Raw genomic sequence first — 18,113 nt, forward strand, 5'->3', positions numbered from 1 at the left:
TGTAACGGCCCCGTAACGGCGTAATCTCCGTTGAAATTTTTTTGAACGTTCCACACCGTTGATGCCAGAATGATTATTTTTAACAACTTTTGCAGGTCAATGAAAATAAAACAAATTTAAAATGCATTATATATAGGCGAAAAATACTCAATTTTTATTATTTTATGTTTAATAAAGCATACTTTGTTTTTAAATAGTTTATTTGACACGGCACGATACATCTTATGTTTTACTGAGCCAAATACAAGTCTTATTATGTCTAAGTTAGCAGGAAAAGAGGGAGGCAAGTTTTTATTTCTCGCGGCCGACTACGATCTAGTGGGGATTAAAGGTGAGAGGAGGGGAGTACAATTTTGACTTAAAACTATTTTAACACTTTATTTTTCAACTGGCAGAGCAGTAATAGTGATGTGGCGCAGTTTTGGTCTGAAGTATTTGCGTTAACATAGATGTTGGCTCTCCATTATCGTGTCTCCAGCATAGTGGTATTCTGACAAGTAGACAAAATAATTTTAAATTTTAATGTCGGCATTTTTCAAAAAACAGTATTGCCACATACATAAGACAAACGTAACACTGGCGTTATTTTCTGGTACACGTTGCCCCATAGTACTCCGTACCTCGCCCTGTCTCGTCTCGGCTCGACAAATGATGAACCAAATAAATTTTCTTTTTCCCGGCTTTATAGAGCCCCAAAGAAAATCCCATAAGAAACTGTCAAAAAGTTATTTACAAAATCAATGCAGCATTTTTCAAGTAGGAACGAGACAAATGCAGGGCTGTGCAGGTACACTGTCCTAAAAACAACTCAAACAGTGATTTTATTCAGAGTGTGGTACCATCGGATCAGTTCATTTTGTACCAACATTTTAGGAAGATTTTCTCCTGTGTGTTACGTATGTCTTATGTATGTGGTATAGCTGTGTCATGTACTGGAGATCACCGCTACCCAAAATGTCTCTAACGGGAACGTTCTGTTGTTTTCAAGGGGATGGCAGCTCTATCTGAACTCTACACGTTTGGCAGTAGGCAACATATCGGGGCTTTATTTAAAATAAAGCCCCGAGGCAGACGCCCAGCAAACATTCCATATACTTATCACTTTTGTCGGGAAGACTCTTCACTCATTCAACATAGAACGAGATAGCATGTTGCCATCCCCTTGGCTGTTTACCTCGGGCCCGAAGGGAATCTATCAGCTTGGACCTAGCACCAGAGAATTCGGTACACGACCAAACAACATGCTCAATGTCGTGGCAGCCATCGCCACAAATGCAGTGATTACTTTCCACAAGCCCTATACGAAAGAGATGCGTGTTTAACGTGTAGTGATTGGACATAAGTCTAGATATCACGCGAATGAAGTCTCGACCTACATCCAACCCCTTGAACCATGCTTTCGTCGATACCTTAAGAGAAATGGAATGTAGCCACCGTCCCAGTTCATCTGTATCTCATGATGATTGCCAACTTCTGAGCGTCCTCTGTCGCAAAATACTGAAAAATTCATCATAATCAATTTGTCTATCATAAATAGCGCCTCTATGACACTGAGACTGTCTGTGAAGATGAAGTAGTGGTCAGTGGGCAGGGTTTCGATGATCCCAAGGGAGTACTGAATAGCAGCAAGTTCTGCAACGTACACGTAAGGAGGAGCATCGAGTTTGTAGGAGGCGGTAGAATTTTCGTGAAAAACACCGAAGCCAGTGGACTCATCTAGATTAGATCCGTCAGTGTAAAACATTTTATAACAACTAACATGAAGAATATAGCATTTTAAGAAGTATCTAAAAGTGCGACATTGAAAGGAACGTATGAAGAAGGGGTAATATCTTGAGCCATATAGTCAAAATATAAAGTCATAAATCTAGATTGAGATTGAAAGTCGACCAACCTCTCGAAATTTTTCAATTATTAATGGGTTCACAGGTTGGCGAATGGTTGGACACGTGTCACTTGAGATCCTATTGTGGTCATTCACCTCTGTCCAGCAACTCCTATCCCAACCTCCACGTTGTGCCGACCGGGATACGAGTAACCTTAGCGGAGATCGGGTAACCAACCCCGGTGGAAACTTTGGTCGTATGCTGACTGGGAAGGGGGAACGTACGCGGCTGATTCCCCATGTTAGGGGCGGCGTACAACAGCGTCTGATCCGGAGCGGGCGGCTGAATCATGAAACGCGGTGTCTCGCCAGCTATATCAAAGACGGCAGCCCCGTCGCGAGACTAGGTATCGCAGCCCTAGTAAGCATACTGAATATTAAATACTACGAACAATTCAGATATAAATACGGAACGGAATAATCGGCATGGACCTAGGCGAACGAAAAAGGACAACGATTATTGGAAACTCGGTACTTGGAATGTAAGGACTCTACTCGAACCGGCACGCGCAAGTATACTGGCTAGAGAGCTGAGGAAGGTGAATGTGGGGGTTGCAGCTATCCAAGAGGTGCGGTGGCCGAAATCGGGAGAACGCGAATTCCGAGCAGTAGATTCTATTGTGGACACTTCATTTAAGTACCACATCTACTATAGCGGCGGCGTGAAAGCAGAAAGAGGAGTCGGTTTCGTGCTAATTGGAAAACAGATGAAGCGTGTCATTAGATAGAGGCCGATCAGTGACCGTATATGCGTGTTGAGAATTAAGGGCAAATTCTTCAACTACAGCCTGATAAATGTGTACGCACCGACCAACGAGAAACTCGATGTCGAAAAGGAGGAGTTCTATGAGCACCTGGAAAAGACATACAATGAGTGCCCAGGACACGATATAAAGATTGTCATCGGAGATGCAAATGCACAGGTCGGGCAGGAAGACTTCTTCCGCCCCGTAACTGGTAGGGAAAGCTTCCACTCTACTACGAACGACAATGGCCTGAGGCTTGTTAATTTCGCTGCAGCTAGGGGGATGGCTATCTGTAGCACATATTTTGCACGCCGGAACATACGTAAGCACACCTGGATGCAGCCGAATGGAGAGCTTTGCTCTTAAATTGACCACGTTCTGATTGATGGACGGCACTTTTCAGACGTTACAGACGTGAGGTCGTTCAGAGGACCGAACGTTGACTCGGATCACTATCTCGTAGTAGCCAAAATCCGCGCCCGGCTGTCCAAAGTGCTGAAATCCAAGGCAACGAGGAGGATGCAGTTGAACATCCAGCGGCTATCAACTGAAGGAGTGGCTGCAGAGTACTCGCAGAAAGTTGATGAACGGATTGAGGAAAAAGTTGAAGGGAACCTGAATGAACAGTGGAGGCACATCCAAAGTTCGATCAGCACTACAGCGCGAGAAGTGTTGGGTACAACTGCGGTAGCTGCGCCTAATGAGTGGTTTGACGCTGAGTGCCAGCGAGTAACGGAGGAGAAGAACCGCGCCAGGGGTCATATGTTGGCCACGGCTGTGACTCGTCAGAGCATGAGTAGATATCGAGATGCAAGAGCCGCTGAAAAGAGACTCCATCGCCGGAAGAAACGACAGCACTGGGAGCGTATTCTTGCGGAGGCGGAAGGTTGCTTCTCCAGGCACGATGCGAGGAGCTTCTACAAGAAGGTCAACGGAATCAGGAATCCAAACGTGTCAGTCCCTGTCATGTGCAACGATAGGGAGGGGAACCTGATAACCGATAAAACAGAGGTGGCCAGGCGTTGGAAGGAACACTTCAGTGTGCTGTTGAACGGTGAGGGAAACAGTGGAGTCGAAAGGGGCAGGATGACTATTGAGAATGATGGTCAAGCTGTGGATCCACCATCCATGGACGAGGTGAAGAAAGCAGTGAAAGAGCTGAGAAACTGCAAGACAGTCGAGAAGGACGGCATTCCCGCCAAACTCTTCAAAATCGGGAGCGAACAGCTGTATCGTGCCATCCATCGGATCATGCTGAGAGTGTGGTCTGATGATACCCTCGGACTGGTTGGAGGGTCTCATATGCCCGATCTACAAAAAAGGCCATCGCCTGGACTGTAGCAATTATCGGGGCATAAAACTTCTCAATACCGTGTACAAAATTCTCTCCCGCATCCTGTTCCACAGACTGAGGCCGTTGCAGGAGACCTTTTCGCCTTTCTCCTAGAAAGGTATAGCAATCACTTGCAAAACCGAAAGTATAAAAGTGCTCCAAAAGGCCGAATGGCATATATCACTCAACTCAGCTCGACGAGCTGAGCATTTTCTGTATGTGTGTGTGTGTGTGTGTGTGTGTGTGTGTGTGTGTGTGTGTGTGTGTGTGTGTGTATGTGTGTATGTGTGTGTATGTGCAGATTTTTATTCTCACTCACTTTACTCAGAGATGGCTGGACCGATTTTCATGAAATTAATTGCAAATGAAAGGTCTTGTTGCCCCATAAGACCCTATTGAATTTAATTGTAATCGGATTTTTAGTTTAGAGGTTTTGTTTAAAAATGTGAAAATCATGAAACATCAATATCTCAGAAACTACACAACCGATTTAAACAAAATTGGTATCAAAAAAAAAACGGGCTGCCTAGAAAACCCTTAAGTTTTGAATTTCATAAAGATTGAACTTGTGGTTCAAAAGTTATGAAAAAAAACGTGTTCTGAAGACTGTTTAATCTCATTCATGTTTCTCAAAGATGGCTGTACCGATTTTCATAAAATCAGTGTCAAATGGAAGGTCTAATTGCCCCATAAGACCCTATTGATTTGTTTTGCAATCGGACTATTACTTTGCCTGCTATGTTTAAAAATGTGAAATCCAGCTATGCAAAGGAACATATTCCGAAGACTACTTGGACTCACTCACTTTTCTCAGAGATGGCTGACCCGATTTCCACAAAATTAGTGTCAAATGAATGGTCTAGCTTCCTCAGAAGACCCTATTGAATTTTACTGTAATCGAACTGTAACTTCATTTGTAATGTGCCGACTTGTGATAATCACGAAACTTCGTTATCTCAGAAACTACACAACCGATTTGATTATTATTATCAGATGAGCGGGCTAGTTAAGGGTTAACTGATGAATTATGATTGAACACGTGGTTTCACAGTTTGGCTGCCCTATACGTTCCCATTTCATTTGATTATAATTGAACTTAAGCCATCGTTATGTATTAAATTGTTAATAAAACAACGAAAGTCTATTATTTCAAAGATTACATGACTAATTTGAACATAACTAGTGTCATACGAACAAGTCATCTCTCAAACTTACAAATAACAAACTTCAAAACAATTTGATATGTGGCTCAAAAGTTATGGAAAGAGAAGAAATTCAAAGGCTATTGAAAACTATACCTGCTTTGATTGATATATGTGGTCTCAACATAATTTAAATGTGGTTTTGTACTATTTGAACATTCCAAATTCATTGATTCCTTGCGATGTGTTTAAAGTCTGCAAATGCACGAAGAATCGGCCATAGGATATGATCAAAGTCAAAAGACAAATCGTTTGAAATGAATGGTTTTATCGAAATGACAAAATCTTCAACTTTTGGCATTTGGCGCCCTAATTCTGAGTATATTCATATTGGGTGATATTCGGTCATATTCAGCAAATTTTCTGGCATCAATCTGACACCGGAAATACTCATATTGGGAGGTATTTAGTTATTTTGGTTGTTTTCCAGAAACTAACAGTGGTCGTCTTTAAATTCAAAATGGTGTCAAGGGTCAATGTTTGGTTTCTATGCATCATCACGTTTACGGAAATATCCATATTGAGTATTATTCGGTCATTTCCGACTGTTGCCTATAAGTTGCCATTTAGCAATTCAAAATGGTGCCTGAGGTCAATTGTTAGCTCCTTGCATCATTCTGGTTCCAGAGATACTCATATTGGATAGTATTTGTTTATTTTAGGCTGTTTTTCACAAACCGGTAATCGCCATCTTGGATTTCAAAATGGTATTTAGGATACTGGTTAAAGAAAAACTCATATTGGGTGATATTTGGTCGCTTTGGACTGTTTTTCAGAAGCCGAAAGTCGTCATTTTGGACTTTAAAATTGCCAGTGAAATCAATTTCTGTCATCTGGGCTTAATTCTGGTTCCGAAAACATTCATATTGAATGGTATTTGGTCATTTCCGGCTGTTTGCCAGACAGAAGTCACCATCTCAAAATTCAAGATTGTGTCTGTGATCAATTTTTAGCTTCTGTGCATCTTTCTGGTTCCAGAAATACTAATATTTAATGGGAATCGTCTATTTCAGGCTGTTTTCCAGAAACCGGAAGTTGTCATCTTACAATTAAAAATGTTGTCTGAAGTCGATTTGTGGCTGCAGCGCATCATTACGGTTCCGGAAATGCCCATATTGGGTGGTATTTGGTCGTTTGCCGCTGTTTTTCCGACACCGGAAGTCGCCATTTTGGATTTCATAATGGCATTTGGAGACAATTTCTGGATTTTGAACAGCATACTGGTTAAAGAAAAACTCATATTGAGTGGTATTTGGTCATTTTCTGCTGTTTTCAGAAACCGGAAGTTACCATCTCACAATCCAAAATGTTGTCTGAGATCGATTATGGAACACTAAAAACATTCACCTGCCAATATGGTTCCATTTAGTTGATTAGTTCGCTAGATGTGCACAAATTTGTGTTTCATCCAACTGTTATGGACATATTAGTTACATCCAGTTATTAGTAACATCCACATGCCAAATTCGGTTTCATTTGCTTGGTTTGTTCTTGAGTTGTGCAGAAATTTATGTTTCATTTTTATGGGACCCCTCCCTTTCAGAAGAGGGAGGGGTCTTAAACTATCATAGGAACCTTTATCGGCACCAAAAACCCCTACATACAAATTTTCACGTCGATCGGTTCGGTAATTTTCGGGCCTATATGGATCAGACAGACAGACAGACTTGACTGCATTTTTATATGTAAAGATTACAACATCAACATTTTAGAACCTAAAGAGTGAATATACATTTATTGGATTGAAGCGTTCATGTAAATCTATTTTTACAAATAAAAAATAGAATGAGAAAGGCTGGGTCTGACCGCTAGGTGGATTAATTTAGGTTTTTTTTTTTATTCTCGCTTATTTTCCGTCGGTCTAGTTCCGCCACTGTTGTGGCCAATCACCGACGCCCAGGGAGGCGACTTCACACCCAGGACCCTAACTCACGACCCGTTATTAACGGACCGGCGCCAACGGCTTTACTTCCTCATGCGATGGAAGGCGTGATCCCAGAGATTTTTCGCCTCAGAAAATCTCCCGGTGTCGGCTAGGATTGAATCTAGACCAGTTGGGTTGGTTGTGGGTGGATCACGCCACCTCACAACCCTCGACACCTATGTCGGCGGTGGGATTCGAACCCGGGCGTCGAGCGTGGTTGGCGGAGACGTTACCAACCACACTAGACCCCCGCTCAAGAAGACCTTTGTTGGCGAGTACCAATGCGGTTTTCGAGGGGGACGCTCTACGACGGACTAAATGTTTACCTTGTGACAAATCCTCGATAAATTTCGAGAATACAACTTGCAGACGCACGCATCTGTTCATAGACTTCAGGGCAGCGTGCGATTCAGTCAAGAGAAATGAGTTATGGCAGATTATGATTGAACATGGCTTCCCAACAAAGCTGATTAGGCTGATACGTGCCACCCTTGAAGGTTCTACATCAAGCGTCAGGATAGCCGGTGAAATATCGGACTCGTTCGTGACGTTAGATAGTTTGAAGCAGGGTGACGGGCTGTCGAACTTATTGTTCAACATCGCATTGGAAGGTGCTATACGGAGGGCTGGTGTGCAGAGAAGCGGCACCATCATTACGGAGTCGCACATGCTTCTCGGTTTTGCGGACGATATCGACATTATTGGTATCAACCGTAGAGCTGTGGAAGAGGCCTTCGGACCTCTCCGGAGGGAAGCTGCGAGATTAGGGCTTGTCATAAACTCTGCCAAAACGAAATACATGGTGGCTGGCAGAGTGCGTGGTAGTCCGTCGGAGGTTGGTGCTGTGGTGGTGCTTGATGGGAAACATTTGAAGTAGTCGACGAATTTATTTACCTAGGAACATTAGTGACATGTGACAACGAGGTTAGCCGTGAGATAAAGAGGCGGATAGCAGCCGCAAACAGGGCCTTTTACGGACTACGTAACCAGCTAAGGTCCCGCAGTCTGCAAATCCGTATTAAGCTTGCACTCTATAAAACACTGATTCTTCCGGTGGCTCTCTGCGGCCATGAATCATGGATGCTGAAAGAGGCTGATCGGCGAGCTCTTGGTGTTTTTGAGCGTAGGATTTTGCGTTCAATCCTTGGCGGCAAACTAGAAAATGGTGTTTGGCGCAGACGCATGAACCATGAAGTGTACCAGGCATACAAATCGGTGGATATAGTCAAGCGGATAAAACACATAAGGCTTCAGTGGGCTGGGCATGTAGCGGGAATACCGGATGAGCGTCAAGCGAAGGCTATATTTAGCAGGAATTCCGATAGAGGTCGCCGACTTCGGGGTAGACCCCGCACTCGTTGGATGTGTGCTGTCGACGAGGATGCACGCGAAATAGCTGTTAGGGGCGATTAAAGGATAGCAGCCCAAGACCGAGGGACATGGGACGTATTCTGGATTCGGCACTGGATCGATAAGCGGTCTGTCGCCTTAAAATTAAAGTAAGTAATGGGTTCACAACTGTGCATCTAATTAGCAACCGGTAAGAGAGATTCCAAAAACGATGTTTCAACGGAAGAATACCCGCTAGCACTTTAAGACTCATCATATGGGTCGACTGCATGCAGTCCATGACAATACGCAATACATTTTACCCGTTAGTAGGAGCTCCAGCTGGGCTGGGTTATGCTTCCTAGAAAAAACGACCAGCTCAGTTTTCTCCGGAGAGAATTCGATACCCAGCTTAAGAGCCCATTCAGACAAATTGTCTAAGGTATCTTGCAATGGACTTTGCAGATCGTTAGCTTCGCTTCCAGTAATGGGAACAACGCTACCGTCTGCAAGTTGCCTCAGCGTGCGTTAATTTGCAAGACATTCATCGATGTCATTGACGTAAAATTTATTTAAGAGAGGGCTTAAACATGAACCCTGGGAAAGACCCATGTAACCAATTCGGGAAGTTGTCGAATCACCATGTGAGAAATACATATCCTTTTCTGACAACAAATTGAGCAAAAAATCATTCAAATTTGATGAAAGTCCCTGTAAATGAAGTTTCTCGGTTAAAACTTCTACAGAGACACAGTCAAAAGCCCCCTTAATGTCCAAGAATGCAGAAGCCATTTGCTCTTTTCGAGCAAAGGCGAGTTGAATTTCAGTAGAAAGCAACACTAGACAATCGTTCATTCCTTTGCCCCGGCGGAAGCCAAATTGAGTATCGGAAAGTAAACCATTTGTTTCGACCCATTTGTCTAACCGTAAGAGGATCATTTTCTCCATTAATTTCCAGGGGCAAGAGAGCATAGGCCAGATGCAGGTTTTCCGGGTTTTTGAATAGCAATGGCTTTTACCTCCCTTCAGCCGTGCGGAACAATGTTTTGCTCAAGAAACTTGTTGAACAGGTTCAACAAGCGTCTTTTTGCAGAGTCGGGTAGATTCTTCAGCAAGTTGAATATAGTTCTATCCAATCTCGCAAAATTGTTGCACGAGAGGAGAGCCATTGAAAATTCCAACATCGAAAATGGAGGCTTTCCGTAGCTACTAAACACGCGTCGTGAAAGGTCTTCTGTTCCGGTACAGAGTCCGAACAGATCTTCTTGGCAAAATCAAGTACTGGATACTCCTCACTCTCATTCGAATACTCCTCACTCTCATTCGAAACGTTACGATTCCGCATGCGTCTGGCGGCATCCCAAAGAGTGCTCATCGCTGTTTCCCTCGACAACGCGTTTACAAACCGCCGCCAGTATCCGCGTTTTTTTTGCTTTTATCAAACTCTTCATCTGTCTATCCAGTACATCGTATTTTCGGAGCAAATCAATAGTGCCTTGTTCTCGGAAGGCCAAATACATCGAGGACCTTCGCGCGTACAGGTCTGAGCACTCTTTGTCCCTCCGCTTGGAGGGAGGGCGCCGTCTGATCGTTACCCCGGGTATCGGCTTCGTCTGAGCTTGAGTCGCGGTGTCGATGATCAAGCCAGAAAGGAACGCGTATTCTTCCTCCGGAGGAAGTTCCATGTGGGACTCGATTCTTTGCATATTATGGTCTCATAAGACTTCCAATCAATGTTACGTGTGAGGTCATACGCAATATTGATTGGATCCGCTGGAGTTGACCCATTAGCAATTGAAATAACGATTGGTAGGTGATCACTACCGTGGGGATCGTTGATTACTTTCCACCGGCAATCTAACGCTAGTGATGTCGAGCAAAGGGATAGGTCAAGCACGCTTTCACGTGCTGGAGGATTAAGAACACGTGTCGCTTCCCCAGTATTCAAAAGTGTCATATTGAAGTCGTCGATTAAGTTACAGATTGAAGAAGATCGGTTGTCGCGTACAGCGTACAGCGACCTCAATAGCGAACAGTGAGAATTAAAATCTGCCAATATCAAAAAAGGCGCGGGAAGCAACTCTGCTATATCAGTAAGATGCCTCTCTTCAATCCGCGCGGATGGAGGGATATATAACGAAACAAGGCATAAGTCATTTCCATTCATATTCGTTTGAATGGCAACGACTTCAATATTCGAGATCGAGGGGAGGTCGATTCTGAAAAAAGAATAGCACTTTTTGATCCCTAAAAGTACCCCTCCACCGTGTTATTTTCGATCTTGACGAATTACGCTAGTGAAGTCGAGCAAAATATTGGAAAATCGATGGAAACAAACCATAAATTGCTCACAAATTATCAAACACTCAGCAAGACCCACGTCGACTCGCTCGAGGAAATAGAAAAACACCTAAATTCTATCAAACATAACATTTCTATTGCCGCAAGCAACAACAATGCCAGGGCCACCGAAATGAAAAATAAAATATCCTCGCTTCTCGACGCACCTACCTGCGCCGCACCTAGTCGGAGCGCATGCAGAAAAAATGCTTAAAGAAATAAACCGAAGCATTTCTAGCATTGCCAGCAGCAACGAAGCCAGTACAGCTGAAATTAAAAATACAATATCATCATTTTTCGACACCTTCGGACACCACATCAGCTGTTGAAGCGGTGGTCAAATCGACAGCAACAGCAACAGCAGCAGTAGCAACAATAACATCAACTACAAATGCAACGACAGACTCAATCAATAAATTAATCACTACCCTAAAAAATGACTTAGCTGAATCTCGTGCTGCCCTTACGCGTGACGTTAGGTCTCACATAGAAGAAATGGCAAAAAAATACCTGCACCCGTCAATGTCCCAATACTGAGCATAGTAGCAATACTGAATCAACTTCTGGCTGGCGCTTCATTGGAAGCAGAAAAATTTGGAAATGTGACTAGTCACAAAACGACCCAAAGCAGCGTTTACGTCGTCTGCAAGAAAAAAAGGAAGACAAAGCCAAGCAAAAGCGAAAGCAATGGAAGCAGCACAACCAACTTTTCAATCACAACTCTAGTACCAACAACAATAATAACATTATTAGTAGCAGAAATAACAGTAACATCCAGATATAACAACAACAGTAGCAACAACAATATCATCACCTACAGTAACAGCAACAGCAACGAAACTGAAACCATCACGCAGCGCAACACACCTTCACTTTTGCCTCTTGACAAGGAATTATTGGCCGCAGCACGCGTACAATTCTCTGGACATCAAAATAAGGACATTAGAACAAAATTCATCAATTTTCAAAAAGGCGAAACTATTACCCCGTACCGAACTGAAAAGACTTTTAATGACCAGACAGAAAAAAACAGCAGCATCAACAACAATAGTATACCTTCATCATCATCATCACCACACGACAGCCAATCCGAGCTAGATCCAATGCGGCCTCCTATAGTGCGTTAAACGCAGCAATCAACAAACGGCGACGGGCGCTTTTTAAAAGCAAAACTTCGCGACCCGCATATAATGAAAATAGTGCGCTTGTACCTGGCATTCATGAACGACCAACCGTCATATGTGTAGAAGGGCTAACGCCAACCAGCATCAGAATGCTCCTAGCATCGGAGGGTCTTCCAATATCTCCCGACCATCTACGGAACATTTTCATAATTAATCAAATTATATCAGAAAATGTACCACTAAAAAAAGAGAAGACGTACGAGCACCAACAAATATCCAGTGTGGTTTAATCCACAATTGAAGAATTAAAAAAATAGAAAACAGAAGGCATATAAAATATACAAAAAAGACAACAATAGCGAAAATCTTCAGAATTACCAAGAAATTTGCCGTCAACTTGACGCAGCCACAGACTAACAGACATAACACGTCGAACAAATTCTCAATAAAATCATCGTTTGGATGATTCCAGTACTTTACGTTAGTAACACTAGCACCATCTGCTGTCGTGTTCGCGCTGCGTCATGTATTTTGACATCAGCGCCAGCGTTACTGCATGTGTCAAATGGGGAACTACAAAATATGTATGAGATTGCATGACAGCGCCCCAGACGACGTTTTCGCGCGATGACTTATTCGAATGAAAATTCGAAATGAACGTTTTTTGTAGCGATGGAGCTAGGTTCCAGTGTTACGTCTGTTAGTCTGTGACGCAGCCATTAAAATTGCACATGAAGAACCGTAAAATCGAACATCAAATCAAGTCTTGCCCTAAGAACTTCTTCAATTACGTAAAAACCAAACTAAAAAGTAACAACTTTGCATCACGAATGCATCTTGACAGTAATGTAGGGCACACTAGTAATGAAATATGTAGACTTTTTGCCACATTTTTTCAAGAAATGTACACCGCATTCGAAGAAACAGACCGCGACCGCGATAATTTCTCGTATTTTCCTCAATATTCGAATTCTTTATCTGTCAATCAAATATCTGAAGTCGAAATTCAGAACGCACTTAGAAATTTAGACGCTACGAAAGGTCCTGTACCTGACAGAATAGCAGAACTATCTACACCTTAACCATACCTCTTTAATATGTCTCTGAAGAATGGAATCGGACATACGTAATTATCGTGGAATTGCCATTATTTCATGCATTCCAAAATTATTTGAATCAATAATTAATAAAAAAAATCTTTCAGCAATTAAAAAACCAAATTACAACTCAACGCTTTTATAAAGGCCGATCAACTACCACAAATCTTTTGGAATTCATAACTTTCACTTTGACTGTAATGGACAACGGCAACCACGTAGGAGCTCTTTATACGGACTTTAGCAAGGCATTTGACAGAATCGACATACCTTTATAGCTCTTCAAGCTCGAAAAATACGGAATGGAAACAAAATTTTTGGAATGGCTGCAGTCATACTTAACGAAACGAGCATAAATAGTACGCTTCCAAAATTCCTTTTCAAACCAAATAGAAGTAACTTCCGGGGTTCCTCAAGGTTCTCACCAGGGCCCTCTTCTTTTTATATTATACGTGAATAACATTTCCTTTCTTCTTAAGTCAATACATGTGCTTGTATATGCGGACGACATGAAGCTCTTTATAGAAATAATCAATGCAGAAGACTTCGAAATATTCCAGAAGGAAATTAATGTATTCTACACTTGGTGCAACAAAAGTCTATTGCAACTCAACATTAAAAAATGTAATTCAATATCCTTTAGCAGAAAAACAGCAACACCTCCAACAGATATTTTCTTAGGAAACCAACCAGTAGAAAAATGCAAAATCGTAAGGGACCTAGGCGTAGTCTTCGACTCCAAACTTACATTCATAGAACATCATAACACATATTGTAACACATGAAGAACGCATTGAATCTGTCCAAAAACAATTTCTTTTGTACGCGCTTCGTAAGCTCAATTGGACAGCATTTCCCTTACCATCATATGAAGCACGCTGCATGCTTATAGACATACAAGCACTTAAAAAACGCCGCGAACTTTCAATGCTTTACTTTATCAATGACATTATTTCTCAACGCGTGCAATCTTCTAAATTATTATCGCAACTAAATTTTTATGCACTCAGTCGTCAATTAAGAAATCGTAAAATATTTTCGGAAAGCTCTCACAGAACTAACTACTCAAAAAAAGGCCCAATAAATCGCATGATGCGTCACTATAATCAGCACTGCGAAAATATCGACATCACTATGGGCAGAAATCAAATCAAAAAACGACTAACTACTGGAAATAATGTATAGAATATAAGAAAAGATTGTATTATTATAACTGTAGTGTACATTTGCTTGATGAAATAAATAAACTATGTCAAAATCGTGAAATTGAGTTGATCGTTTGAAATGAGAAAAGTTTCACAGAGCGCAAATGCGTCACAATTGTATGTATTTATCAAATGAGAAAATAGATCGAATTTGGGGATGATACTTCTGCAATTCCACTGTAATACAGTGATAAAATTCCTAACCTTTTTCGCCGTATTAGTCATCGAAAGATATGATAGCTGAAATGAAGGGCCAAGTTGCTGCTAGTTGCTTCAAAAAGGTTTTCACTGTAGGAAGAAGGGCAAGAAGAATATTTTGTAGAAGATCTGGTATGTTGAATGTTTTAAATATCCAGTCCGCACTATTTTATGAACCCTGTTTCTGTTTTATCTTCTGATCGTGAAATGAGTGCACGAGCGGTTTTTTGTGCCCCAGGAAGGGTACTCCTGATTTGATTTGAAATTAAAACCAGGAGGTACAGGTCGGATTCGACTATCCGGAGACTCGATCATCCGGAATTCGATTATCCGGAATTTTAGACTCGATTATCCGGAATGTTATTTTTTCGGTGTTCGTTTACAATTTTCGCCTTTCTCCTAGAAAGGTATAGCAATCACTTGCAAAACCGAAAATATGAAAGTGCTCCAAAGGGCCGAATGGCATATATCACTCGACTCAGTTCGACGAGCTGAGCATTTTCTGTTTGTGTGTGTGTGTGTTTTTTTTTTTATTTCAGGTGGAGGGGAAATTTGCAACCAAACCCCTGAGGTGACCAACCTCAGGGAGTGTGAGGTTGGTTTGAATCAGTGACCGGACCCACTAAAACCCATCCTGTCTTCAGCCCATAATACTCCCCGGGACCACCGCTAAGTATTGTTTCGGGGAGCGGCTTTTATGCTTTGAGCAACCTCCTGTCTCTATAAGTCTCTTAGCTAATTAGCTAACTAACCTGGAGACTGGCCGTTAGCTAACACTGGCGTGTTGGTGGTCATCCTGTCGCCTGCTTTGCAACTCAAGGACTATTTGAGAGGCGGTTGCACAAACCGTCCTCCAGATGTTCGAGTCTTCACACATCCTATGAACTAGGTTGTCCGGAGTAGTGTCTGGCCCGCTCATAGCCATCATGTCGCTCCGCGCACGCGCAAAACGAGGACATACGAAGAAGACATGCTCAGCAGTCTCTTCCGCATCCAGGCACTCGGGGCACATGGGGGATTCCGCATGCCCGAACCTGTATAGGTACTGCCTGAAGCAACCATGACCCGACAGAATCTGTGTCAGGTGGAAGTTGACTTCTCCATGGCGTCTCCCGATAATTCGGTGCGTCCATCTACCTTTCGTGGAGTTGGACCATTCCTGCTGCCATCTGATCATCGATAGTGATCTTCTGGTACCTCGTATGCCCCTTGTATCACGTTGATCGAAGCATTCTACGTCCTCCCTAATGGCTATGCTGATAGGCATAATGCCGGACAGGACACAAATTGCGTCGTATGACACTGTACGGAACGCACTCGCAACCCTCAGGCACATGAGCCTGTAGGTACTTTCCAGTTTGCCACGATAACTGTTAGTACCTAGCGCTTTGGACCACACTGGCCCACCATACCTAAGTATGGACGAAACCACGCTGGCAAGAAGTTTACGCTTGCTGCCATTCATCGCTGAGCTGTTCGACATCATTCGAGATAGTGTTGCAATAGCAGTTGAAGCCTTCTTGCAAGCATAGTTGACGTGGCTCTTATATGTGAGCTTATTGTCAACCATAACCCCCAAGAGCTTCGAAGATCGCTTTGAGGTGATGGTGCAGTCTCCGACTCTGACCACCGCCTGTTGCTCTGTTTTGCGGTTATTCACAACCGTTACCTCCGTCTTATGGTGTGCTAACTCCAGTTTCCTGGAGTGCATCCAGTCTTCGACCTTGCGTATACAGTGCGCGGCCGTCAACTCGACCTCCTCGATCGACTCGCCGTAGACCTCTAGCGTTATGTCGTCTGCGAAGCCGACGATCACAACTCCTACAGGGAACTTGAGTTTCAACACCCCGTCATACATGACATTCCACAACACCGGTCCCAGGATAGAACCTCGCGGAACTCCGGCGGTAATTGGGACGCACTTTTGACCCTCCTCCGTGTTGTAAACAAGTACTCGGTTCTGGAAGTAGTTTTCCAGAATCTTGTACAGCGACACCGGTACATGGATGCTCCTGAGCGCAAGCGCTATGGAGTCCCAACTGGCGCTATTGAACGCATTCTACACGTCAAGCGTGACGATTGCGCAATAGCGTATGCCCCTTCTCTTGCGCTGGAGTGCTACCTCCGTCGTCTTGGTGACGGAGAAGATAGCATCCAGCGTGGACCTGCCCTTCCGGAAACCGAACTGGTTACTTGCCAGACCGTTTACACCCTCCGTGTACCTCACCAGTCTGTTGAGGATAATCCTCTCAAGCACCTTGCCCGCAGTGTCCAGCAGGCAGATAGGCCTGTATGCCGATGGATCCCCTGGCGGTTTCCCGGCTTTCGGCAGTAAGACCAAACTCTGCCGCTTCCACCTGTCCGGGAAGAGGCAGTCATCCAGGCACCTCTGCATGACTGCCCGAAACAGTCCGGGGGCCGTTTTAATCGCCAGCCTGATTGCCAGGTTGGGGATTCCATCCGGTCCCGGTGCCTTGCTCACCTTTAGGGAGTTGGCGATCACGATGAGTTCCTCGTTCGTAACCCTTACCTCTCCCTTGATCTCGACACGGCTGTTGTCGCTCACGGATTGGATGTTCGGCAGGTTGGCCGACCATCCCTGGTCTGTGTCTGAGATACTGGAACGTCGGACGTGAGACTCGACTGCCGGAGGCCAAGGACTAGGCTCGTGGCGTGGAAAGAGTCCCCCGATGATACGCTCCAGCATCGCTGGTGATCGCTCTGCAGGCGCCAGCGCGCCTTTGGTCTTGGCCATTACGATCCTATAGGCGTTACCCCACGGGTTCGTATTGGCACTCGTGCACAATCTATCGAAGCAGGCCCTCTTGCTGGCCTTAATCGCACTCTTTAGCGCCGATCTTGCAGAACCGAATGCTGCGCGGCGCTCAATCCTCTGTTCGTCTGTTCGCGCGCGCTGCATCCTCCGTCTTGCACGGAGGCACGCACTACGGAGGTCCGCTATCGCATCGGTCTACCAGTAAGCCGGTGGCTTCCCATTTCTAGGTTGGCGGGTCCTAGGCATGGTGGCGTCGCACGCCCGCGATAGTACGGCAACTAATTGGTCAACAGTCGGGCGGAGCCAACTGCCTCCATTGCACTCTCTTTCCATTGCTTCTTCGAATACCTCGGCATCGAAATGCGATGTCTTCCAGCCGCGGACGGTGTGAGTGTTGGTTCTACCTGTCACTCGCCTCCTCGCGTTGTTTCCTACACTATAGCAAACCGACTGGTGGTCGCTATTGGTGTAGCCATCGTCTACCCTCCAGTTCGTGATCAGTCCTGGGCTGGAGAACGTCACATCGATGATCGTCTCCGCACCATTTCTGCTAAATGTACATTTGGTCCCAACGTTGGCCAGATCTAAGTTGAGCTTTGCCAAAGCTTCCAACAGGATCTGACCTCTCTGGTTCGTAGTGCGACATCCCCACTCAACAGCCCAAGCGTTGAAATCGCCCGCCACCACCAACGGCGTTAGGCCCGCTAGCACAATGGATAGCTGGTCGATCATCTGAGTGAACCTTTCGGTGGACCAACGTGGCGGAGCATAGACACTGCAGTAGAACACTCCGTTCACCTTGGCAACCGCGTACCCTTCGTTAGAGGTGGAAAAACCTCCTGAACCGAGAATCTGCTTGTCGTCCATACGGCCGCCATACTGGACTTATCCGCAACCCAGTTACCGTTTCCGGGTGGAATGCGGTAGGGGTCCGATACGATGGCGATGTCCGAC

General features: G+C 44.2%; 2 protein-coding genes across 7 annotated transcripts in view; both read left to right on the plus strand.

The window, feature by feature from the left end:
• Window positions 1-18,113, plus strand: part of LOC129732029 (GPI ethanolamine phosphate transferase 1) — a 385,316-nt gene that overhangs the window by 63,494 nt on the left and 303,709 nt on the right. The window lies entirely within an intron of this gene.
• On the plus strand, window positions 1,946-14,236 carry LOC129732031 (uncharacterized). Of its 2 annotated transcripts, none has more exons than XR_008729146.1 (2): window positions 1,946-4,082; window positions 7,032-11,532. XR_008729146.1 is itself a non-coding variant. In XM_055692490.1 (2 exons), the coding sequence occupies exon 1, from the start codon at window positions 3,151-3,153 to the stop codon at window positions 3,970-3,972; it is 822 nt and encodes a 273-aa protein (XP_055548465.1). In that variant the 5' UTR covers window positions 1,946-3,150; the 3' UTR covers window positions 3,973-4,082; window positions 13,088-14,236. The 2 variants fall into 2 exon arrangements, 1 of the variants encoding a protein (XP_055548465.1); XM_055692490.1 differs by lacking the exon at window positions 7,032-11,532 and adding an exon at window positions 13,088-14,236.

This window comes from Wyeomyia smithii, chromosome 3 (genome assembly GCF_029784165.1).
Source record: "Wyeomyia smithii strain HCP4-BCI-WySm-NY-G18 chromosome 3, ASM2978416v1, whole genome shotgun sequence".
Classification (NCBI taxonomy): domain Eukaryota; kingdom Metazoa; phylum Arthropoda; class Insecta; order Diptera; family Culicidae; genus Wyeomyia; species Wyeomyia smithii.

Bases quoted from the DNA above. Each gene is read 5' to 3' on its own strand.
- LOC129732031 (XM_055692490.1), top strand. From the start codon at position 3,151: ATGCAGTTGAACATCCAGCGGCTATCAACTGAAGGAGTGGCTGCAGAG.